Here is a 25,527-nt window from a genome sequence, read left to right as displayed (position 1 = left end):
TGATAACTAGAACACCACAGGATGATGTCACCATATGATAACTAGAACACCACAGGATGATGTCACCATGTGATAACTAGAACACCACAGGATGATGTCACCATATGATAACTAGAACACCACAGGATGATGTCACCATATGATAACTAGAACACTACCACAGGATGATGTCACCATATGATAACTAGAACACCACAGGATGATGTCACCATATGATAACTAGAACACTACCACAGGATGATGTCACCATGTGATAACTAGAACAACACAGGATGATGTCACCATATGATAACTAGAACACCACAGGATGATGTCACCATATGATAACTAGAACAACACTACAGTATGATGTCACCATATGATGATGGCAACGACAATAACAGTCAGAGAAACAAAATGGCCACCGAGTTTCTCTTCACGCTACTCCTGTCAGTCTCTGTGTGTGTGTGTGTGTGTGTGTGTGTGTGTGTGTGTGTGTGTGTGTGTGTGTGTGTGTGTGTGTGTGTGTGTGTTATTCTCTTCACGCTTCTCGACTTCCACAGGTCTGTCTGTCAACTGCAGCGATGACTCGTCATATTTGCATTGTTGCATCATCGTAGCGTTTGACAGAGTTAGTTCTAGAATGTATCTGAAATTGCACCCTATTCCCTATATAGTGCACTACTTTTGACCAGAGTTGGCACCTTATTCCCTATATAGTTCCCTACTTTAGACCAGAGTCCTATATAGTGCCCTACTTTAGACCAGAGTCCTATATAGTTCCCTACTTTAGACCAGAGTCCTATATAGCTCCCTACTTTAGACCAGAGTCCTATATAGTTCCCTACTTTAGACCAGAGTCCTATATAGCTCCCTACTTTAGACCAGAGTCCTATATAGTTCCCTACTTTAGACCAGAGTAATATTTAGTTCCCTACTTTAGGCCAGAGTCCTATATAGTTCCCTACTTTAGACCAGAGCCCTATATAGTTCCCTACTTTAGACCAGAGTCCTATATAGTTCCCTACTTTAGACCAGAGCACTATATAGTTCCCTACTTTAGGCCAGAGCCCTATATAGTTCCCTACTTTAGACCAGAGTCCTATATAGTTCCCTACTTTAGACCAGAGCCCTATATAGTTCCCTACTTTAGCCCAGAGCCCTATATAGTTCCCTACTTTAGACCAGAGCCCTATATAGTTCCCTACTTTAGCCCAGAGCCCTATATAGTTCCCTACTTTAGACCAGAGCCCTATATAGTTCCCTACTTTAGACCAGAGTCCTATATAGTTCCCTACTTTAGACCAGAGTCCTATATAGTTCCCTACTTTAGACCAGAGCCCTATATAGTGCCCTACTTTAGACCAGAGTCATATATAGTTCCCTACTTTAGACCAGAGTCCTATATAGTTCCCTACTTTAGACCAGAGCCCTATATAGTTCCCTACTTTAGACCAGAGTCATAAATAGTTCCCTACTTTAGACCAGAGTCCTATATAGTTCCCTACTTTAGACCAGAGTCCTAAATAGTTCCCTACTTTAGACCAGAGTCCTATATAGTTCCCTACTTTAGACCAGAGTCCTATATGTTTCCTCATATAATAGTCCATTAGGGGAGATTATAGGAATACACAACCTGCCTCTGTCAAAACACTTCTCATTGTTTCTCTCAGTGTGTGTGTGTGTGTGTGTGTGTGTGTGTGTGTGTGTGTGTGTGTGTGTGTGTGTGTGCACACTCGTGTTAACACACACAGACGTTGACTAATGTAGGTGTTCACTAAACAAGCAGTGGGTTCTTTAAGTGTTTTCTTCGTTTCTCAGACACCTCCAGGGGCCGGGACACAAGCCTGGGCCTGTGTTAGTCCACCTACCCAGGGGACAGGCCTCTGACGTGGGCTTAACCTCATGGAGAGGGTGCATGGAGGAGGAGGGGCAGATATTTTTCTGACAGGCTCCCTTCCAGCGCTCATGCCCCATCCCTCCACTGCTCTCTCTCATTCTTTCCCCCTCTCTCTCCACCGCTCTCTCTCTCTCTCTCTCTCTCATTCTTTCCCCCTCTCTCTCCACCGCTCTCTCTCTCTCTCTCTCATTCTTTCCCCCTCTCTCCACCGCTCTCTCTCTCTCTCTCTCTCTCATTCTTTCCCCCTCTCTCTCCACCGCTCTCTCTCTCTCTCTCTCATTCTTTCTCCCTCTCTCTCCACCGCTCTCTCTCTCTCTCTCTCATTCTTTCCCCCTCTCTCTCCACCTCTCTCTCTCATTCTTTCCCCCTCTCTCTCCACCTCCCTCTCTCATTCTTTCCCCCTCTCTCTCCACCTCTCTCTCTCATTCTTTCCCCCTCTCTCTCATTCTTTCCCCCTCTCTCTCTCATTCTCCCCCCCCTCTCTCTCTCTCATTCTTTCTCCCTCTCTCTCCACCTCTCTCTCTCATTCTTTCCCCCCTCTCTCTACCACTCTCTCTCTCTCATTCTTTCCCCCTCTCTCTCCACCACTCTCTCTCTCTCATTCTTTCCCCCCTCACTTCCTCTCTCTCATTACCAGTCCCTCTCTGACTCCCAGCCCCCCCCCCCCTCTACAAGCCCAAACTCAGGCCTAGTCCTTTCTCATGGGAGCTAGCAGAGGAAGCAGGAAAAGGAGGGGGGTTGAGAGGAAATTGAGGGGGAGAGAGCGAGACAAAGAAAGAGAGAAATAGTGGGAGAGAGGGATAACGACAGAGAAAGAGACAGAAAAAGACAGATATAAATGTCTTACCACAGAGTCCATGAACTCGATGCAGCGTTTGAGCTCTGGCCTGGTGTCACAGTACTGACGGAACAGCAATCGACCAATGGGCTGTCTCTCACACAGACTGGTATAGTCCCTGTCTGAGAGAGACAGAGAGAGAGACAGAGAGAGACAGATATAGAGAGACAGAGAGAGACAGAGAGAGAGAGAGAGAGAGAGAGAGAGAGAGGGAGAGAGAGAGAGAGAGACAGAGAGAGAGAGACAGAAATTTGTACACTGTTACAACACTGTATATAGACATAATATGACATTTGTAATGTCTTTATTCTTTTGAAACTTCTGTGAGTGTAATATTTACTGTTCATTTTTATTGTTTATTTCACTTTGTATATTATCTAGTTCACTTGCTTTGGCGATGTGAACATACGTTTCCCATGGCAATAAAGCCCCTTGAATTGAAATTGACAGAGAGAGGCAGAGAGAGAGAATGAAGTGGACATTCAAACATATTAAATACTTGTGTTGTGACTCGTCTATTCAAACATCTCCTTTATAATGATGGGCGTGTCTGGGGGGGGGGGGGAGAGGGGATGGGGTGGAGAGGGGATGGGGATGGGGAGGAGAGGGAGGGGGAGAGAGAAAAGGCAGAGGGAGAAAGCTAGCCTAGACTATTTAAACCCGCGCCAGCCGAGACTATTTAAACCCGCGCCAGCCTAGCCTATTTAAACCCGCGCCAGCCTAGCCTATTTAAACCCGCGCCAGCCTAGACTATTTAAACCCGCGCCAGCCTAGGCTATTTAAACCCGCGCCAGCCTAGGCTATTTAAACCCGCGCCAGCCTAGACTATTTAAACCCGCGCCAGCCTAGACTATTTAAACCCGCGCCAGCCTAGACTATTTAAACCCGCGCCAGCCTAGACTATTTAAACCCGCGCCAGCCTAGACTATTTAAACCCGCGCCAGCCTAGACTATTTAAACCCGCGCCAGCCGAGACTATTTAAACCCGCGCCAGCCTAGACTATTTAAACCCGCGCCAGCCTAGACTATTTAAACCCGCGCCAGCCGAGACTATTTAAACCCGCGCCAGCCTAGACTATTTAAACCCGTGCCAGCCTAGACTATTTAAACCCTGCGCCAGCCTAGACTATTTAAACCCGCGCCAGCCTAGACTATTTAAACCCTGCGCCAGCCGAGACTATTTAAACCCGCGCCAGCAGAGACTATTTAAACCCGCGCCAGCCGAGACTATTTAAACCCGCGCCAGCCGAGACTATTTACACCCGCGCCAGCCTAGACTATTTACACCCGCGCCAGCCGAGACTATTTAAACCCGCGCCAGCCGAGACTATTTAAACCCGCGCCAGCCGAGACTATTTAAACCCGCGCCAGCCGAGACTATTTAAACCCGCGCCAGCCGAGACTATTTAAACCCGCGCCAGCCTAGACTATTTAAACCCGCGCCAGCCTAGACTATTTAAACCCGCGCCAGCCTAGACTATTTAAACCCGCGCCAGCCTAGACTATTTAAACCCGCGCCAGCCTAGACTATTTAAACCCGCGCCAGCCTAGACTATTTAAACCCTGCGCCAGCCTAGACTATTTAAACCCGCGCCAGCCTAGACTATTTAAACCCTGCGCCAGCCTAGACTATTTAAACCCTGCGCCAGCCTAGACTATTTAAACCCTGCGCCAGCCTAGACTATTTAAATCCTGCGCCAGCCTAGACTATTTAAACCCGCGGCAGCCTAGACTATTTAAACCCGCGCCAGCCGAGACTATTTAAACCCGCGCCAGCCTAGACTATTTAAACCCGCGCCAGCCTAGACTATTTAAACCCTGCGCCAGCCTAGACTATTTAAACCCGCGCCAGCCTAGACTATTTAAACCCGCGCCAGCCTAGACTATTTAAACCCTGCGCCAGCCGAGACTATTTAAACCCGCGCCAGCAGAGACTATTTAAACCCGCGCCAGCCGAGACTATATAAACCCGCGCCAGCCGAGACTATTTAAACCCGCGCCAGCCGAGACTATTTAAACCCGCGCCAGCCGAGACTATTTAAACCCGCGCCAGCCTAGCCTATTTAAACCCGCGCCAGCCTAGCCTATTTAAACCCGCGCCAGCCGAGACTATTTAAACCCGCGCCAGCCTAGGCTATTTAAACCCGCGCCAGCCTAGACTATTTAAACCCGCGCCAGCCTAGACTATTTAAACCCGCGCCAGCCTAGACTATTTAAACCCGCGCCAGCCTAAACTATTTAAACCCGCGCCAGCCTAGACTATTTAAACCCGCGCCAGCCTAGACTATTTAAACCCGCGCCAGCCGAGACTATTTAAACCCGCGCCAGCCTAGACTATTTAAACCCGCGCCAGCCTAGACTATTTAAACCCGCGCCAGCCGAGACTATTTAAACCCGCGCCAGCCTAGACTATTTAAACCCGCGCCAGCCTAGCCTATTTAAACCCGCGCCAGCCTAGCCTATTTAAACCCGCGCCAGCCTAGACTATTTAAACCCGCGCCAGCCTAGGCTATTTAAACCCGCGCCAGCCTAGGCTATTTAAACCCGCGCCAGCCTAGACTATTTAAACCCGCGCCAGCCTAGACTATTTAAACCCGCGCCAGCCTAGACTATTTAAACCCGCGCCAGCCTAAACTATTTAAACCCGCGCCAGCCTAGACTATTTAAACCCGCGCCAGCCTAGACTATTTAAACCCGCGCCAGCCGAGACTATTTAAACCCGCGCCAGCCTAGACTATTTAAACCCGCGCCAGCCTAGACTATTTAAACCCGCGCCAGCCGAGACTATTTAAACCCGCGCCAGCCTAGACTATTTAAACCCTGCGCCAGCCTAGACTATTTAAACCCGCGCCAGCCTAGACTATTTAAACCCTGCGCCAGCCGAGACTATTTAAACCCGCGCCAGCAGAGACTATTTAAACCCGCGCCAGCCGAGACTATTTAAACCCGCGCCAGCCGAGACTATTTAAACCCGCGCCAGCCGAGACTATTTAAACCCGCGCCAGCCTAGCCTATTTAAACCCGAGCCAGCCGAGACTATTTAAACCCGCGCCAGCCTAGACTATTTAAACCCGCGCCAGCCTAGACTATTTAAACCCGCGCCAGCCTAGACTATTTTAACCCGCGCCAGCCTAGACTATTTAAACCCGCGCCAGCCTAGACTATTTAAACCCGCGCCAGCCGAGACTATTTAAACCCGCGCCAGCCTAGACTATTTACACCCGCGCCAGCCTAGACTATTTACACCCGCGCCAGCCGAGACTATTTAAACCCGCGCCAGCCGAGACTATTTAAACCCGCGCCAGCCGAGACTATTTAAACCCGCGCCAGCCGAGACTATTTAAACCCGCGCCAGCCGAGACTATTTAAACCCGCGCCAGCCTAGACTATTTAAACCCGCGCCAGCCTAGACTATTTAAACCCGCGGCAGCCTAGACTATTTAAACCCGCGCCAGCCGAGACTATTTAAACCCGCGCCAGCCTAGACTATTTAAACCCGCGCCAGCCTAGACTATTTAAACCCTGCGCCAGCCTAGACTATTTAAACCCGCGCCAGCCTAGACTATTTAAACCCTGCGCCAGCCGAGACTATTTAAACCCGCGCCAGCAGAGACTATTTAAACCCGCGCCAGCCGAGACTATATAAACCCGCGCCAGCCGAGACTATTTAAACCCGCGCCAGCCGAGACTATTTAAACCCGCGCCAGCCGAGACTATTTAAACCCGCGCCAGCCGAGACTATTTAAACCCGCGCCAGCCTAGACTATTTAAACCCGCGCCAGCCTAGACTATTTAAACCCGCGCCAGCCGAGACTATTTAAACCCGCGCCAGCCGAGACTATTTAAACCCGCGCCAGCCTAGACTATTTACACCCGCGCCAGCCTAGACTATTTAAACCCGCGCCAGCCTAGACTATTTAAACCCGCGCCAGCCTAGACTATTTAAACCCGCGCCAGCCTAGCCTATTTAAACCCGCGCCAGCCTAGACTATTTAAACCCGCGCCAGCCTAGGCTATTTAAACCCGCGCCAGCCTAGGCTATTTAAACCCGCGCCAGCCTAGACTATTTAAACCCGCGCCAGCCTAGACTATTTAAACCCGCGCCAGCCTAGACTATTTAAACCCGCGCCAGCCTAAACTATTTAAACCCGCGCCAGCCTAGACTATTTAAACCCGCGCCAGCCTAGACTATTTAAACCCGCGCCAGCCGAGACTATTTAAACCCGCGCCAGCCTAGACTATTTAAACCCGCGCCAGCCTAGACTATTTAAACCCGCGCCAGCCGAGACTATTTAAACCCGCGCCAGCCTAGACTATTTAAACCCTGCGCCAGCCTAGACTATTTAAACCCGCGCCAGCCTAGACTATTTAAACCCTGCGCCAGCCGAGACTATTTAAACCCGCGCCAGCAGAGACTATTTAAACCCGCGCCAGCCGAGACTATTTAAACCCGCGCCAGCCGAGACTATTTAAACCCGCGCCAGCCGAGACTATTTAAACCCGCGCCAGCCTAGCCTATTTAAACCCGCGCCAGCCTAGCCTATTTAAACCCGCGCCAGCCTAGACTATTTAAACCCGCGCCAGCCTAGGCTATTTAAACCCGCGCCAGCCTAGACTATTTAAACCCGCGCCAGCCTAGACTATTTAAACCCGCGCCAGCCTAAACTATTTAAACCCGCGCCAGCCTAGACTATTTAAACCCGCGCCAGCCTAGACTATTTTAACCCGCGCCAGCCTAGACTATTTAAACCCGCGCCAGCCGAGACTATTTAAACCCGCGCCAGCCGAGACTATTTAAACCCGCGCCAGCCGAGACTATTTAAACCCGCGCCAGCCTAGACTATTTACACCCGCGCCAGCCTAGACTATTTAAACCCGCGCCAGCCTAGACTATTTAAACCCGCGCCAGCCTAGACTATTTAAACCCGCGCCAGCCTAGACTATTTAAACCCGCGCCAGCCTAGACTATTTAAACCCGCGCCAGCCTAGACTATTTAAACCCGCGCCAGCCTAGACTATTTAAACCCTGCGCCAGCCTAGACTATTTAAACCCTGCGCCAGCCTAGACTATTTAAACCCTGCGCCAGCCTAGACTATTTAAATCCTGCGCCAGCCTAGACTATTTAAACCCGCGCCAGCCTAGACTATTTAAACCCGCGCCAGCCTAGACTATTTAAACCCGCGCCAGCCTAGACTATTTAAACCCGCGGCAGCCTAGACTATTTAAACCCGCGCCAGCCGAGACTATTTAAACCCGCGCCAGCCTAGACTATTTAAACCCGCGCCAGCCTAGACTATTTAAACCCTGCGCCAGCCTAGACTATTTAAACCCGCGCCAGCCTAGACTATTTAAACCCTGCGCCAGCCGAGACTATTTAAACCCGCGCCAGCAGAGACTATTTAAACCCGCGCCAGCCGAGACTATATAAACCCGCGCCAGCCGAGACTATTTAAACCCGCGCCAGCCGAGACTATTTAAACCCGCGCCAGCCGAGACTATTTAAACCCGCGCCAGCCTAGCCTATTTAAACCCGCGCCAGCCTAGCCTATTTAAACCCGCGCCAGCCTAGACTATTTAAACCCGCGCCAGCCTAGGCTATTTAAACCCGCGCCAGCCTAGACTATTTAAACCCGCGCCAGCCTAGACTATTTAAACCCGCGCCAGCCTAGACTATTTAAACCCGCGCCAGCCTAAACTATTTAAACCCGCGCCAGCCTAAACTATTTAAACCCGCGCCAGCCTAGACTATTTAAACCCGCGCCAGCCTAGACTATTTAAACCGGCGCCAGCCGAGACTATTTAAACCCGCGCCAGCCTAGACTATTTAAACCCGCACCAGCCTAGACTATTTAAACCCGCGCCAGCCGAGACTATTTAAACCCGCGCCAGCCTAGACTATTTAAACCCGCGCCAGCCTAGACTATTTAAACCCTGCGCCAGCCTAGACTATTTAAACCCGCGCCAGCCTAGACTATTTAAACCCTGCGCCAGCCGAGACTATTTAAACCCGCGCCAGCAGAGACTATTTAAACCCGCGCCAGCCGAGACTATTTAAACCCGCGCCAGCCGAGACTATTTAAACCCGCGCCAGCCGAGACTATTTAAACCCGCGCCAGCCTAGACTATTTAAACCCGCGCCAGCCTAGACTATTTAAACCCGCGCCAGCCGAGACTATTTAAACCCGCGCCAGCCGAGACTATTTAAACCCGCGCCAGCCTAGACTATTTACACCCGCGCCAGCCTAGACTATTTACAACTGCGCCAGCCGAGACTATTTAAACCCGCGCCAGCCGAGACTATTTAAACCCGCGCCAGCCGAGACTATTTAAACCCGCGCCAGCCGAGACTATTTAAACCCGCGCCAGCCTAGACTATTTAAACCCGCGCCAGCCTAGACTATTTAAACCCGCGCCAGCCTAGACTATTTAAACCCGCGCCAGCCTAGACTATTTAAACCCGCGCCAGCCTAGACTATTTAAACCCGCGCCAGCCTAGACTATTTAAACCCTGCGCCAGCCTAGACTATTTAAACCCGCGCCAGCCTAGACTATTTAAACCCTGCGCCAGCCTAGACTATTTAAACCCTGCGCCAGCCTAGACTATTTAAACCCTGCGCCAGCCTAGACTATTTAAATCCTGCGCCAGCCTAGACTATTTAAACCCGCGCCAGCCTAGACTATTTAAACCCGCGCCAGCCTAGACTATTTAAACCCGCGCCAGCCTAGACTATTTAAACCCGCGCCAGCCTAGACTATTTAAACCCGCGCCAGCCTAGACTATTTAAACCAGCGCCAGCCTAGACTATTTAAACCAGCGCCCGCCTAGACTATTTAAACCCGCGCCAGCCTAGACTATTTAAACCCGCGCCAGCCTAGACTATTTAAACCCGCGCCAGCCTAGACTATTTAAACCCGCGCCAGCCTAGACTATTTAAACCCGCGCCAGCCTAGACTATTTAAACCAGCGCCCGCCTAGACTATTTAAACCCTGCGCCAGCCTAGACTATTTAAACCCTGCGCCAGCCTAGACTATTTAAACCCTGCGCCAGCCTAGACTATTTAAATCCTGCGCCAGCCTAGACTATTTAAACCCGCGCCAGCCTAGACTATTTAAACCCGCGCCAGCCTAGACTATTTAAACCCGCGCCAGCCTAGACTATTTAAACCCGCGGCAGCCTAGACTATTTAAACCCGCGCCAGCCGAGACTATTTAAACCCGCGCCAGCCTAGACTATTTAAACCCTGCGCCAGCCGAGACTATTTAAACCCGCGCCAGCAGAGACTATTTAAACCCGCGCCAGCCGAGACTATATAAACCCGCGCCAGCCGAGACTATTTAAACCCGCGCCAGCCGAGACTATTTAAACCCGCGCCAGCCGAGACTATTTAAACCCGCGCCAGCCTAGACTATTTAAACCCGCGCCAGCCTAGACTATTTAAACCCGCGCCAGCCTAGACTATTTAAACCCTGCGCCAGCCTAGACTATTTAAATCCTGCGCCAGCCTAGCCTATTTAAACCCGCGCCAGCCTAGCCTATTTAAACCCGCGCCAGCCTAGACTATTTAAACCCGCGCCAGCCTAGGCTATTTAAACCCGCGCCAGCCTAGACTATTTAAACCCGCGCCAGCCTAGACTATTTAAACCCGCGCCAGCCTAAACTATTTAAACCCGCGCCAGCCTAGACTATTTAAACCCGCGCCAGCCTAGACTATTTAAACCGGCGCCAGCCGAGACTATTTAAACCCGCGCCAGCCTAGACTATTTAAACCCGCACCAGCCTAGACTATTTAAACCCGCGCCAGCCGAGACTATTTAAACCCGCGCCAGCCGAGACTATTTACACCCGCGCCAGCCTAGACTATTTACACCCGCGCCAGCCTAGACTATTTAAACCCTGCGCCAGCCTAGACTATTTAAACCCTGCGCCAGCCTAGACTATTTAAACCCTGCGCCAGCCTAGACTATTTAAATCCTGCGCCAGCCTAGACTATTTAAACCCGCGCCAGCCTAGACTATTTAAACCCGCGCCAGCCTAGACTATTTAAACCCGCGCCAGCCTAGACTATTTAAACCCGCGCCAGCCTAGACTATTTAAACCCGCGCCAGCCTAGACTATTTAAACCAGCGCCAGCCTAGACTATTTAAACCAGCGCCCGCCTAGACTATTTAAACCCGCGCCAGCCTAGACTATTTAAACCCGCGCCAGCCTAGACTATTTAAACCCGCGCCAGCCTAGACTATTTAAACCCGCGCCAGCCTAGACTATTTAAACCCGCGCCAGCCTAGACTATTTAAACCAGCGCCCGCCTAGACTATTTAAACCCTGCGCCAGCCTAGACTATTTAAACCCTGCGCCAGCCTAGACTATTTAAACCCGCGCCAGCCTAGACTATTTAAACCCGCGCCAGCCTAGACTATTTAAACCCGCGCCAGCCTAGACTATTTAAACCCGCGCCAGCCTAGACTATTTAAACCCGCGCCAGCCTAGACTATTTAAACCCGCGCCAGCCCAGACTATTTAAACCCGCGCCAGCCTAGACTATGTAAACCCGCGCCAGCCTAGACTATTTAAACCCGCGCCAGCCTAGACTATTTAAACCCGCGCCAGCCTAGACTATTTAAACCCGCGCCGGCCTAGACTATTTAAACCAGCGCCGGCCTAGACTATTTAAACCAGCGCCGGCCTAGACTATTTAAACCCGCGCCAGCCTAGACTATTTAAACCCGCGCCAGCCTAGACTATTTAAACCCGCGCCAGCCTAGACTATTTAAACCCGCGCCGGCCTAGACTATTTAAACCCCGCGCCGGCCTAGACTATTTAAACCAGCGCCGGCCTAGAATATTTAAACCAGCGCCGGCCTAGACTATTTAAACCAGCGCCAGCCTAGACTATTTAAACCCGCGCCAGCCTAGACTATTTAAACCCGTGCCAGCCTAGACTATTTAAACCCGTGCCAGCCTAGACTATTTAAACCCGTGCCAGCTTAGACTATTTAAACCCGCGCCAGCCTAGACTATTTAAACCCGCGCCAGCCTAGACTATGTAAACCCTCGCCAGCCTAGACTATTTAAACCCCGCGCCAGCCTAGACTATTTAAACCAGCGCCAGCCTAGACTATTTAAACCAGCGCCAGCCTAGACTATTTAAACCCGAGTTAAACCTGGGTTCTGAACAGAATGTTCTAGACCGCTTGTCCACAACACAGAACATGTGTGTAGAGAGGGTCGTCTTGGCAGTGGGTCAAGCCTCTCTTCGGTTGTCATTAGTTACATGGAACACATCAACATATAAAACACATACACATCAACAGCTACTTCTGGTACTTCAAATAAATATTTATAACTAACCAGCCAGCTAGCAACCGAGAGAGACAGAGAGAGAGAGAGAGAGACAGAGAGCGACTGAGAGAGAGAGAGAGAAAGAGAGAGAGACCGAGAGAAAGAGAGAGAGAGACAGAGAGAGAGACAGAGAGAGAGACAGAGAGAGAGAGAGAGAGACAGAGAGAGAGACAGAGAGAGAGACAGAGAGAGAGATCGAGAGAGAGAGAGAGAGAGAGAGACAGAGAGCGACCGAGAGAGAGAGAGAGAAAGAGAGACCAAGAGAGAGACAGACAGAGAGAGAGAGAGACAGAGATCGAGAGAGAGAGAGAGAGAGAGAGAGAGACACACACAGAGACACACACACAGACACAAGGCAGCAGCAGTGGCTACAGGTCTCTTAAAGGAACTGTCCAGTGTTTCCAGATTGCTTTCCAAAAACGGATGTGTGACATCATCCTATATGAGGAAATAGCGAGCCAACAGTCTGTTTCTCTCCAAGTTTCTGATTTAACCACAAATACAAGTATAAGATTAATCAACAACATTACGAGTTAACAGAATATGAACTTTAAAAACAAGTGAGATTTTCACTGGACAGTTCGTTTTGATGTAAATCAGCTAGAGACAGGTATTTACTGAAAGACCAAAGATATAGTTGGTGTGTGTGTAATTACACAATCAGAACATCTGCAGTACAGTCACGTATTACGCTCTGTAACACAGCTGTCAGGATATAGCGAAACACCGAAAGGTCCACTCTCCCACGCTCTCACACACACACACACACACGCTCTCACACACACGCTCTCACACACACACGCTCACACACACGCTCACACACACGCTCACACACACGCTCTCACACACACAAACACACACAAACACACGCTCTCACACACACAAACACACGCTCTCACACACACACACGCTCTCACACACACACACGCTCTTACACACACACACGCTCTCACACACACACACGCTCTCACACACACACTCACACACACACGCTCACACACACACGCTCACACACACACGCTCACACACACACGCTCACACACACACGCTCACACACCAAGTTATGTAATCTAGGAATTAGGTGAACTTGCTCCGTCACTATCACCCACCCCATGTGTACTGTCTCTGACCTCTACCTTCTGACCTCTACCCTCTGACCTCTACCCTCTGACCTCTACCCTCTGACCTCTACCCTCTGACCTCTACCCTCTGGCAGCCAGAGAACCAGAGAAGGGGGGGAGAGGAGGGTGAAGCCCAGTAGAGGAGCAGTTGTCTGGGCCACACAGAGAGGAGACCCTCCCCCCCGTCTCACACATCCCCTGGAGGAGCTGCACCGGGACCAGAGCCAACTTTTCACCAGAGTTGGCACCCTATTCCCTAGATAGTGCACTACTTTGACCAGAGTTGGCACCCTATTTCCTATATAGTGCACTACTTCTGTCCAGGGAATCTGGTGAAAGGTAGTGCAGTACACAGGGAATAGGGTGCAATTTGTTTTTCATTTAATCAATATTGAAGCCAAATGTCGAAATCTGTTTTTATATCCGTCAACTGGTTGGTGGCTTGTCTGGTGAAAAGTCGCACAGACAGAGACACACACACACAGAGACACACACACACACACACACACACACACACACACACACACACACACACACACACAGAGACACACACACACAGAGACACACACACACAGAGACACACACACACAGAGACACACACACACACACACACACACACACACACACACACACACACACACACACACACACAGAGACACACACACACAGAGACACACACACACACACACACACACACACACACACACACACACACACACACACACACACACACACACACACACACACACACACACACACACACAGAGAGACACACACACACAGAGACACACACACAGACAGAGACACACACACAGACAGAGACACACACACAGACAGAGACACACACACACACACACATACATACACACACTAACACACACACACACACTAGAATTGTCATGAAACCAGACTCTTTACTTCCATAGCGATAACAGGTTGAGTATCACGATACTCCGTACCAACACTATACCAAAAACATCCACTATTATTTTATCCTGCTGATCGACAACGTTTGCATAGAAGTACTAAATGTCTTCTTTTATAAAAAGAGGACGCTGTCTCTTTAAGACCCAGGACCGACTTCATTCATGGAGGTACAGAGAGGGAGGGAGAGAGAGATGATCAAGTGAATGAATAACGTTTCTGGTGACAATCAGCTTTGAAAAGCAGCATATTTAGCATTATGGTTGGTATATTATCACACAGTACTTGGAATAGTGAATGATAGCTTTAGCTGTTAGCTTTAGCTGTTAGCATTAGCTGTTAGCTTTAGTGGTCAGCTAGCAAGGAAAGTTAGCCTATAAAGCTGGAAGCTACCGCTATCTTCTAGCATTGTCAAGTTATTCTGTATGGACATTGTTTTGCGAACAGTAATTAACACTTTCAACATTTCTACAAGTGTGTAAAGGGGACATGGGGCTGCGCTGATAGACTCGATCCTCTCTCAGATCAGCAGACGACATGAGACGCACGCGTTTGACAGAAGTTCCCGAAAGTTAAAAAATATATATATATATAGTACTGAACCGTTACTCATGTTATGGTATCGAAAAAGCCGAGAAGTTTCGGAATACTGAGTAACACTGACACACACACTTCCTGTCCCCTCCCTGTGACTGTGGCGCGAAACAGGAAGGAAGTCCACTTCCTCTCTGACAGACACACCCCAATGAGACACATACACAGTCTTGTACAACTAACCTTGTGGGGACACATAATTCAGACCCATTCTAAATCATATTTTGCCTAATCCTAACTCTAACTCAAACCCTAACCCTAACTCTAATCCTAACTCTAACCCCCTAGAATTAGAATTTGACCTTGTGAGGACCTCTGGTACAGTTAAACACATCTACACACACACACACACACACACACACACACACACACACACACACACACACACACACACACACACACACACACACACAGTCTCTCTCTCACTTTCTCAGTGTAGATTGGTGTAGAATCGGCCAAAAGGCCACATGGAAAGTTGAAGGAATGTTGGAGCAAATTATAGTAGTTACAGACTGATGAACAGTCCTCTCCCTCCCTCCCACACACACACACACACACACACACACACACACACACACACACACACACACACACACACACACACACACACACACACACACACACACACACACACACACACACACACACACACACACACACACACACACACACACACACACACACACACAGTGACGCACACAGTGACACACACAGTGACACACACAGTGACACACACAGTGACACACACCAACGAACACAAACACATACAGTGTCATCATACCACTGGCTGTGATACCACTAACAGTCAGTAACACACAGAGCTGTGATACCACTAACAGTCAGTAACACACAGAGCTGTGATACCACTAACAGTCAGTAACACACAGAGCTGTGATACCAGTCAGTAACACACAGAGCTGTGATACCACTAACAGTCAGTAACACACAGAGCTGTGATACCACTAACAGTCAGTAACACACAGAGCTGTGATACCAGTCAGTAACACACAGAGCTGTGATACCACTAGCAGTCAGTAACACACAGAGCTGTAATGTCAGTAACACACAGAGCTGTGATACCACTAACAGTCAGTAACACACAGAGCTGTGATACCAGTCAGTAACACACAGAGCTGTGATACCACTAACAGTCAGTAACACACAGAGCTGTGATACCACTAACAGTCAGTAACACACAGAGCTGTGATACCAGTCAGTAACACACAGAGCTGTGATACCAGTCAGTAACACACAGAGCTGTGATACCAGTCAGTAACACACAGAGCTGTGATACCAGTCAGTAACACACAGAGCTGTGATACCAGTCAGTAACACACAGAGCTGTGATACCAGTCAGTAACACACAGAGCTGTGATACCAGTCAGTAACACACAGAGCTGTGATACCAGTCAGTAACACACAGAGCTGTGATACCAGTCAGTAACACACAGAGCTGTGATACCACTAACAGTCAGTAACACACAGAGCTGTGATACCACTAACAGTCAGTAACACACAGAGCTGTGATACCACTAACAGTCAGTAACACACAGAGCTGTGATACCACTAACAGTCAGTAACACACAGAGCTGTGATACCACTAACAGTCAGTAACACACAGAGCTGTGATACCAGTCAGTAACACACAGAGCTGTGATACCAGTCAGTAACACACAGAGCTGTGATACCAGTCAGTAACACACAGAGCTGTGATACCAGTCAGTAACACACAGAGCTGTGATACCACTAACAGTCAGTAACACACAGAGCTGTGATACCACTAACAGTCAGTAACACACAGAGCTGTGATACCACTAACAGTCAGTAACACACAGAGCTGTGATACCACTAACAGTCAGTAACACACAGAGCTGTTATACCACTAACAGTCAGTAACACACAGAGCTGTGATACCACTAACAGTCAGTAACACACAGAGCTGTGATACCACTAACAGTCAGTAACACACAGAGCTGTGATACCACTAACAGTCAGTAACACACAGAGCTGTGATACCAGTCAGTAACACACAGAGCTGTGATACCACTAACAGTCAGTAACACACAGAGCTGTGATACCACTAACAGTCAGTAACACACAGAGCTGTGATACCACGTACCGATGGTGTGGCGTAGCTCTTCACACAGACTGATGTGGGGAAGTTTCAACATCTCCTTCCATTTCTTACTGCGCCCATTCCTCTTCCCTCCTCCACCTAGACACACAGGGAGGGGGGGGGGGGGGGAGAGAGAGAGGGGAGAGAGAGGGAGAGAGAGGAGAGGAGGGGAGAAAGGGGGAGAGAGAGACAGAGACAGAGAGAGAGGAGGGGAGAGAGAGAGAGAGAGAGAGAGAGAGAGAGAGAGAGAGAGAGAGAGAGAGAAAGAGAGAGAGAGAGAGACAGAGAGAGAGACAGAGAGGGGAAACAGAGGTTAATTTACATTAGAGACATTTCTCATATCAGAAACACAAAAACATTTTAATCCAACATTATTTCACCATCCACATACTGACAGGGTAATCACAGGGTATAAACCACAACATCTAGCTGGTCCTTACATACTGACAGGGTAATCACAGGATATAAACCACAACATCTAGCTGGTCCTTACATACTGACAGGGTAATCACAGGATATAAACCACAACATCTAGCTGGTCCTTACATACTGACAGGGTAATCACAGGGTATAAACCACAACTCAGTGTGTGTGTCTGTGTGTACAGCTGGCTATTCTCATCACACACACACACACACACACACACACACACACACACACACAATGTTGAAAGGGTAGTGGGTCACAAAGACAGTCCGGGTTTGACCGTGAAACGACCCCAAAGTGTTCCAAGAAAAACACACGTCTTATTTAAGGGTATTTTAGTTGACCTTTCCCCTCTAGCGGAGGACAACGACCCCCTCGGGGGGGGACTAGTAGGGTCAGGGGTTAGAGATCAACAGCAGTGGTGTAAAGTACTTAAGTATAAATACTTATCTGTACTTTACTATTTATGGCAACGTTCACTACATTCCTAAAGAAGATCATGTACTTTCTACGCCGTACATTTTCCCCGAAACCCAAAAGTACTCGTTACATTTTGACAGGAAAATGGTCCAATTCACACACTCATCAAGAGAACATCCCTGGTCCTCCTTACTGCCTCTGATCTGGAGGACTCACTAAACAGAGAACATCCCTGGTCATCCCTACTGCCTCTGATCTGGAGGACTCACTAAACAGAGAACATCCCTGGTCATCACTACTGCCTCTGATCTGGAGGACTCACTAAACAGAGAACATCCCTGGTCATCACTACTGCCTCTGATCTGGAGGACTCACTAAACAGAGAACATCCCTGGTCATCCCTACTGCCTCTGATCTGGAGGACTCACTAAACAGAGAACATCCCTGGCCATCCCTACTGCCTCTGATCTGGAGGACTCACTAAACAGAGAACATCCCTGGTCATCCCTACTGCCTCTGATCTGGTCGTCTTACTAAACAGAGAACATCCCTGGTCATCCCTACTGCCTCTGATCTGGTCGTCTCACTAAACAGAGAACATCCCTGGTCATCACTACTGCCTCTGATCTGGAGGACTCACTAAACAGAGAACATCCCTGGTCATCCCTACTGCCTCTGATCTGGAGGACTCACTAAACAGAGAACATCCCTGGTCCTCCCTACTGCCTCTGATCTGGAGGACTCTCTAAACAGAGAACATCCCTGGTCATCCCTACTGCCTCTGATCTGGAGGACTCACTAAACAGAGAACACCCCTGGCCATCCCTACTGCCGCTGATCTGGAGGACTCACTAAACAGAGAACATCCCTGGTCATCCCTACTGCCTCTGATCTGGCGGACTCACTAAACAGAGAACATCCCTGGTCATCCCTACTGCCTCTGATCTGGAGGACTCACTAAACAGAGAACACCCCTGGCCATCCCTACTGCCTCTGATCTGGAGGACTCACTAAACAGAGAACATCCCTGGTCATCCCTACTGCCTCTGATCTGGCGGACTCACTAAACAGAGAACATCCCTGGTCATCCCTACTGCCTCTGATCTGGAGGACTCACTAAACAGAGAACATCCCTGGTCATCCCTACTGCCTCTGATCTGGAGGACTCACTAAACAGAGAACATCCCTGGTCATCCCTACTGCCTCTGATCTGGAGGACTCACTAAACAGAAAACATCCCTGGTCATCCCTACTGCCTCTGATCTGGAGGACTCACTAAACAGAGAACATCCCTGGTCATCCCTACTGCCTCTGATCTGGTCGTCTTACTAAACAGAGAACATCCCTGGTCATCCCTACTGCCTCTGATCTGGAGGACTCACTAAACAGAGAACATCCCTGGTCATCCCTACTGCCTCTGATCTGGAGGACTCACTAAACAGAGAACATACCTGGTCATCCCTACTGCCTCTGATCTGGAGGACTCACTAAACACATGCATAGTAAATGATGTCTTGGAATGTGTGTTGTGTGTTGGAATGTGCCCCTGGATATCAGTCCTCCCCCCCCAAAAATTAAATAGAATTGTGCTGTCTGGTTTGCTTCATAAAAGGAATTTGAAATCAATTATACTTTTGCTTTTGATACTTTAGTATATTTAAAACCAAATACTTTTAGACTTTTACTCAAGTAGTATTTTACTGGGTGACTTTTACTTTTTTCATTTTCTATTAAGGAATCTTTACTTTTACTCAAGTTTGAAAATGAGGTACTTATTCCACCACTGGTCATCAGACTCAGACTGGTGGTTCAGGGGTCAGAGGTCATCAGACTGGTGGTTCAGGGGTCAGAGGTCATCAGACTCAGACTGGTGGTTCAGGGGTCAGAGGTCATCAGACTGGTGGTTCAGGGGTCAGAGGTCATCAGACTGGTGGTTCAGGGGTCAGAGGTCATCAGACTGGTGGTTCAGGGGTCAGGGGTCATCAGACTGGTGGTTCAGGGGTTAGAGGTCATCAGACTGGTGGTTCAGGGGTTAGAGGTCATCAGACTGGTGGTTCAGGGGTCAGAGGTCATCAGACTGGTGGTTCAGGGGTCAGAGGTCATCAGACTGGTGGTTCAGGGGTCAGAGGTCATCAGACTGGTGGTTCGGGGGTCAGAGGTCATCAGACTGGTGGTTCAGGGGTCAGAGGTCATCAGACTGGTGGTTCAGGGGTCAGAGGTCATCAGACTGGTGGTTCGGGGGTCAGAGGTCATCAGACTGGTGGTTCAGGGGTCAGAGGTCATCAGACTGGTGGTTCAGGGGTCAGAGGTCATCAGACTGGTGGTTCAGGGGTCAGAGGTCATCAAACTGGCGGTTCAGGGGTCAGAGGTCATCAGACTGGTGGTTCAGGGGTCAGAGGTCATCAGACTGGCGGTTCAGGGGTCAGAGGTCATCAGACTGGTGGTTCAGGGGTCAGGGGTCATCAGACTGGTGGTTCAGGGGTTAGAGGTCATCAGACTGGTGGTTCAGGGGTTAGAGGTCATCAGACTGGTGGTTCAGGGGTCAGAGGTCATCAGACTGGTGGTTCAGGGGTCAGAGGTCATCAGACTGGTGGTTCAGGGGTCAGAGGTCATCAGACTGGTGGTTCAGGGGTCAGAGGTCATCAGACTGGTGGTTCAGGGGTCAGAGGTCATCAGACTGGTGGTTCTCCTATGACCCCCTCAGGTCATGACCCCCTCATAATCCTCTCTCTCTGTCTCTTTTTTTAAATTATTTATTTTACCTTTATTTAACTAGGCAAGTCAGTTAAGAACAAATTCTTATTTACAATGACGGCCTAGGAACAGTGGGTTAACTGCCTTGTTCAGGGGCAGAACGACAGATTTGTACCTTGTCAGCTCGGGGGATTCGATCTAGCAACCTTTCGGTTACAAGTCCAATGCTTTAACCACTAGGCTACCTGCCTCCTCTAACCACTAGGCTACCTGCCTCCTCTAACCACTAGGCTACCTGCCTCCTCTAACCACTAGGCTAGCTGCCTCCTCTAACCACTAGGCTAGCTGCCTCCTTTAACCACTAGGCTACCTGCCTCCTCTAACCACTAGGCTACCTGCCTCCTCTAACCACTAGGCTACCTGCCTCCTCTAACCACTAGGCTACCTGCCTCCTCTAACCACTAGGCTACCTGCCTCCTCTAACCACTAGGCTACCTGCCTCCCCTAACCACTAGTCTACCTGCCTCCTCTAACCACTAGTCTACCTGCCTCCTCTAACCACTAGGCTACCTGCCTCCTCTAACCACTAGGCTAGCTGCCTCCTCTAACCACTAGGCTAGCTGCCTCCTCTAACCACTAGGCTAGCTGCCTCCTCTAACCACTAGACTACCTGCCTCCCCTAACCACTAGGCTACCTGCCTCCCCTAACCACTAGGCTACCTGCCTCCCCTAACCACTAGGCTACCTGCCTCCCCTAACCACTAGGCTACCTGCCTCCCCTAACCACTAGGCTACCTGCCTCCCCTAACCACTAGGCTACCTGCCTCCCCTAACCACTAGGCTACCTGCCTCCTCTAACCACTAGGCTAGCTGCCTCCTCTAACCACTAGGCTACCTGCCTCCTCTAACCACTAGGCTACCTGCCTCCTCTAACCACTAGGCTAGCTGCCTCCTCTAACCACTAGTCTACCTGCCTCCTCTAACCACTAGGCTAGTTGCCTCCTCTAACCACTAGTCTACCTGCCTCCCCTAACCACTAGGCTACCTGCCTCCTCTAACCACTAGGCTAGCTGCCTCCTCTAACCACTAGGCTAGCTGCCTCCTCTAACCACTAGGCTACCTGCCTCCTCTAACCACTAGGCTAGTTGCCTCCTCTAACCACTAGTCTACCTGCCTCCCCTAACCACTAGGCTACCTGCCTCCTCTAACCACTAGGCTAGCTGCCTCCTCTAACCACTAGGCTAGCTGCCTCCTCTAACCACTAGGCTAGCTGCCTCCTCTAACCACTAGGCTAGCTGCCTCCTCTAACCACTAGGCTAGCTGCCTCCTCTAACCACTAGGCTAGCTGCCTCCTCTAACCACTAGTCTACCTGCCTCCTCTAACCACTAGGCTACCTGCCTCCTCTAACCACTAGGCTAGCTGCCTCCTCTAACCACTAGGCTAGCTGCCTCCTCTAACCACTAGGCTAGCTGCCTCCTCTAACCACTAGACTACCTGCCTCCTCTAACCACTAGTCTACCTGCCTCCTCTAACCACTAGGCTACCTGCCTCCCCTAACCACTAGGCTAGTTGCCTCCTCTAACCACTAGTCTACCTGCCTCCCCTAACCACTAGGCTACCTGCCTCCTCTAACCACTAGGCTAGCTGCCTCCTCTAACCACTAGGCTAGCTGCCTCCTCTAACCACTAGGCTAGCTGCCTCCTCTAACCACTAGGCTAGCTGCCTCCTCTAACCACTAGGCTAGCTGCCTCCTCTAACCACTAGGCTAGCTGCCTCCTCTAACCACTAGGCTAGCTGCCTCCTCTAACCACTAGGCTAGCTGCCTCCTCTAACCACTAGTCTACCTGCCTCCTCTAACCACTAGTCTACCTGCCTCCTCTAACCACTAGACTACCTGCCTCCTCTAACCACTAGACTACCTGCCTCCTCTAACCACTAGGCTAGCTGCCTCCTCTAACCACTAGGCTAGCTGCCTCCTCTAACCACTAGACTACCTGCCTCCTCTAACCACTAGGCTACCTGCCTCCTCTAACCACTAGTCTACCTGCCTCCTCTAACCACTAGTCTACCTGCCTCCTCTAACCACTAGTCTACCTGCCTCCTCTAACCACTAGACTACCTGCCTCCTCTAACCACTAGGCTAGTTGCCTCCTCTAACCACTAGGCTAGCTGCCTCCTCTAACCACTAGGCTAGCTGCCTCCTCTAACCACTAGGCTAGCTGCCTCCTCTAACCACTAGGCTAGCTGCCTCCTCTAACCACTAGGCTAGCTGCCTCCTCTAACCACTAGGCTAGCTGCCTCCTCTAACCACTAGGCTAGTTGCCTCCTCTAACCACTAGGCTAGCTGCCTCCTCTAACCACTAGGCTAGCTGCCTCCTCTAACCACTAGGCTAGTTGCCTCCTCTAACCACTAGGCTAGCTGCCTCCCCTAACCACTAGGCTACCTGCCTCCCCTAACCACTAGGCTAGCTGCCTCCTCTAACCACTAGGCTAGCTGCCTCCTCTAACCACTAGGCTAGCTGCCTCCCCTAACCACTAGGCTAGCTGCCTCCTCTAACCACTAGGCTAGCTGCCTCCTCTAACCACTAGACTACCTGCCTCCTCTAACCACTAGGCTACCTGCCTCCTCTAACCACTAGGCTAGCTGCCGCCCCTTTTCAAAACCCATTGGATGAGGTGGTCAGATGGCCTCAATAACTTCCCGAAAAACACAACTATTCACTGATAATCCGTCAATGCATTTGATCGCCCCGTCAGAGAGTTAATATAAACTAAGTTGTTTTAAAACGATTCATTTTCCCAACAGATTTGTCCTGATAACTGTTAGCCTCATATCTCCTGTATTATTAGAAAAAGACACGATATTGATCCTGTTGTTATTCACGTCAGCCGTTGTTATGGTTGAACTATCGTTGCTAATGTCAACATTGTAAGTGTCTATCTCAGGCTGTGCCAATAAAGTTTCCCTGGCGTCTTGAATTTTTTAAAACCCTCTAACGTTACTCTTTTAAAGTGTTTTTCATGTCTGTGTCCAAAATGGCAACCGTTTTCCATATGTAGTGCACTAGAGTCCTATGAGCCCTGGTCTAAAGTAGTGCACTAGAGTCCTATTGAATCTGGTCTAAAGTAGTGCACTAGAGTCCTATTGAACCTGGTCTAAAGTAGTGCACTAGAGTCCTATTGAACCTGGTCTAAAGTAGTGCACTAGAGTCCTATTGAACCTGGTCTAAAGTAGTGCACTAGAGTCCTATTGAACCTGGTATAAAGTAGTGCACTAGAGTCCTATGAGCCCTGGTCTAAAGTAGTGCACTAGAGTCCTATTGAACCTGGTCTAAAGTAGTGCACTAGAGTCCTATTAAACCTGGTATAAAGTAGTGCACTAGAGTCCTATGAGCCCTGGTATAAAGTAGTGCACTAGAGTCCTATGAGCCCTGGTCTAAAGTAGTGCACTAGAGTCCTATTGAACCTGGTCTAAAGTAGTGCACTAGAGTCCTATTGAACCTGGTCTAAAGTAGTGCACTAGAGTCCTATTGAACCTGGTCTAAAGTAGTGCACTAGAGTCCCATTGAACCTGGTCTAAAGTAGTGCACTAGAGTCCTATTGAACCTGGTCTAAAGTAGTGCACTAGAGTCCTATTGAACCTGGTCTAAAGTAGTGCACTAGAGTCCTATTGAACCTGGTCTAAAGTAGTGCACTAGAGTCCTATTGAACCTGGTCTAAAGTAGTGCACTAGAGTCCCATTGAACCTGGTCTAAAGTAGTGCACTAGAGTCCTATTGAACCTGGTCTAAAGTAGTGCACTAGAGTCCTATTGAACCTGGTCTAAAGTAGTGCACTAGAGTCCTATTGAACCTGGTCTAAAGTAGTGCACTAGAGTCCTATTGAACCTGGTCTAAAGTAGTGCACTAGAGTCCTATTGAATCTGGTCTAAAGTAGTGCGCTAGAGTCCTATTGAACCTGGTCTAAAGTAGTGCACCAGAGTCCTATTGAACCTGGTCTAAAGTAGTGCACCAGAGTCCTATTGAACCTGGTCTAAAGTAGTGCACTAGAGTCCTATTGAACCTGGTCTAAAGTAGTGCACTAGAGTCCTATTGAACCTGGTCTAAAGTAATGCACTAGGGTCCTATTGAACCTGGTCTAAAGTAGTGCACTAGAGTCCTAGTTAAATGAAGCCATGTTAGAGAAGAACACTGATCTCAGACCTGTCTAGTCAGGGGGGGGGGGGGGGGGGGAAGACAATATGTTCAGTGGTTGAGTTTGACAGAACAGACGACGAGAAACGTCTCTCATAATTAAGATCCTGTGGTCTCCAGAGGAAAGAGAGAAAGAGGGGAGGAGGGAGAGAGACACAGAGAGAGAGAGACACAGAGAGAGACATATATGAGAGAGAGAAAGAGAGCGAGAGAGCGAGAGAGCGAGAGAGAGAGAGAGAGAGAGGTGGAAACTGAGCTGCACTTCCTAACCTCCTGCCCAATGTATGACCATATTAGAGAGACATATTTCCCTCAGATTACACAGATCCACAAAGAATTCGAAAACAAAACCAATTATGATAAACTCCCATATCTACTGGGTGAAATTCCACAGTGTGCATCACAGCAGCAAGATTTGTGACCTGTTGCCACAAGAAAAGGGCAACCAGTGAAGAACAAACAGCATTGTAAATACAACCCATATTTATGCTTATTTATTTTAACTTGTGTGCTTTAACCATTTGTACATTGTTACAACACTGTATATATATATATATAATATAACATTTGTAATGTCTTTATTGTTTTGAAACTTCTGTATGTGTAATGTTTACTGTTAATTAGTTTTGTTTGACTTTTGTGTATTGTCTACCTCATTTGCTTTGGCAATGTTAACACATGTTTCCCATGCCAATAAAGCCCCTTGAATTTTGAGAGAGAGAGAGAGTGAGAGAGTGAGAGAGTGAGAGAGTGAGAGAGTGAGAGAGTGAGAGAGTGAGAGAGTGAGAGAGAGAGAGAGAGAGAGAGAGAGAGAGAGAGAGAGAGAGAGAGAGACACACACAAAACCGGGCACTGGGTCTATCTATCAGTATAGGCAGGTCAGCCACCAGACAGTCAGAACCGGGCACTGGGTCTATCTATCAGTATAGGCAGGTCAGCCACCAGACAGACAGAACCGGGCACTGGGTCTATCTATCAGT

General features: G+C 49.2%; 1 protein-coding gene across 1 annotated transcript in view; it reads right to left on the bottom strand.

Moving 5' to 3' along the window:
- LOC129846214 (G protein-coupled receptor kinase 6-like) overlaps positions 1-25,527 on the bottom strand; it is a gene marked incomplete at its 3' end in the record, with an annotated part of 75,167 nt that overhangs the window by 23,768 nt on the left and 25,872 nt on the right. The window contains exons 2-3 of the mRNA XM_055914216.1: positions 16,818-16,913; positions 2,727-2,839 (exon numbers count right to left, since the gene is read on the bottom strand). Coding sequence (XP_055770191.1) covers positions 2,727-2,839; positions 16,818-16,913 — 209 coding nt within the window. The remainder of the gene's footprint in view (positions 1-2,726; positions 2,840-16,817; positions 16,914-25,527) is intronic.

The sequence above is a fragment of the Salvelinus fontinalis genome, unplaced genomic scaffold (assembly GCF_029448725.1).
Source record: "Salvelinus fontinalis isolate EN_2023a unplaced genomic scaffold, ASM2944872v1 scaffold_0480, whole genome shotgun sequence".
NCBI classification, from domain to species: Eukaryota; Metazoa; Chordata; class Actinopteri; order Salmoniformes; family Salmonidae; genus Salvelinus; species Salvelinus fontinalis.
This window is presented reverse-complemented; position numbering and strand designations above follow the sequence as displayed.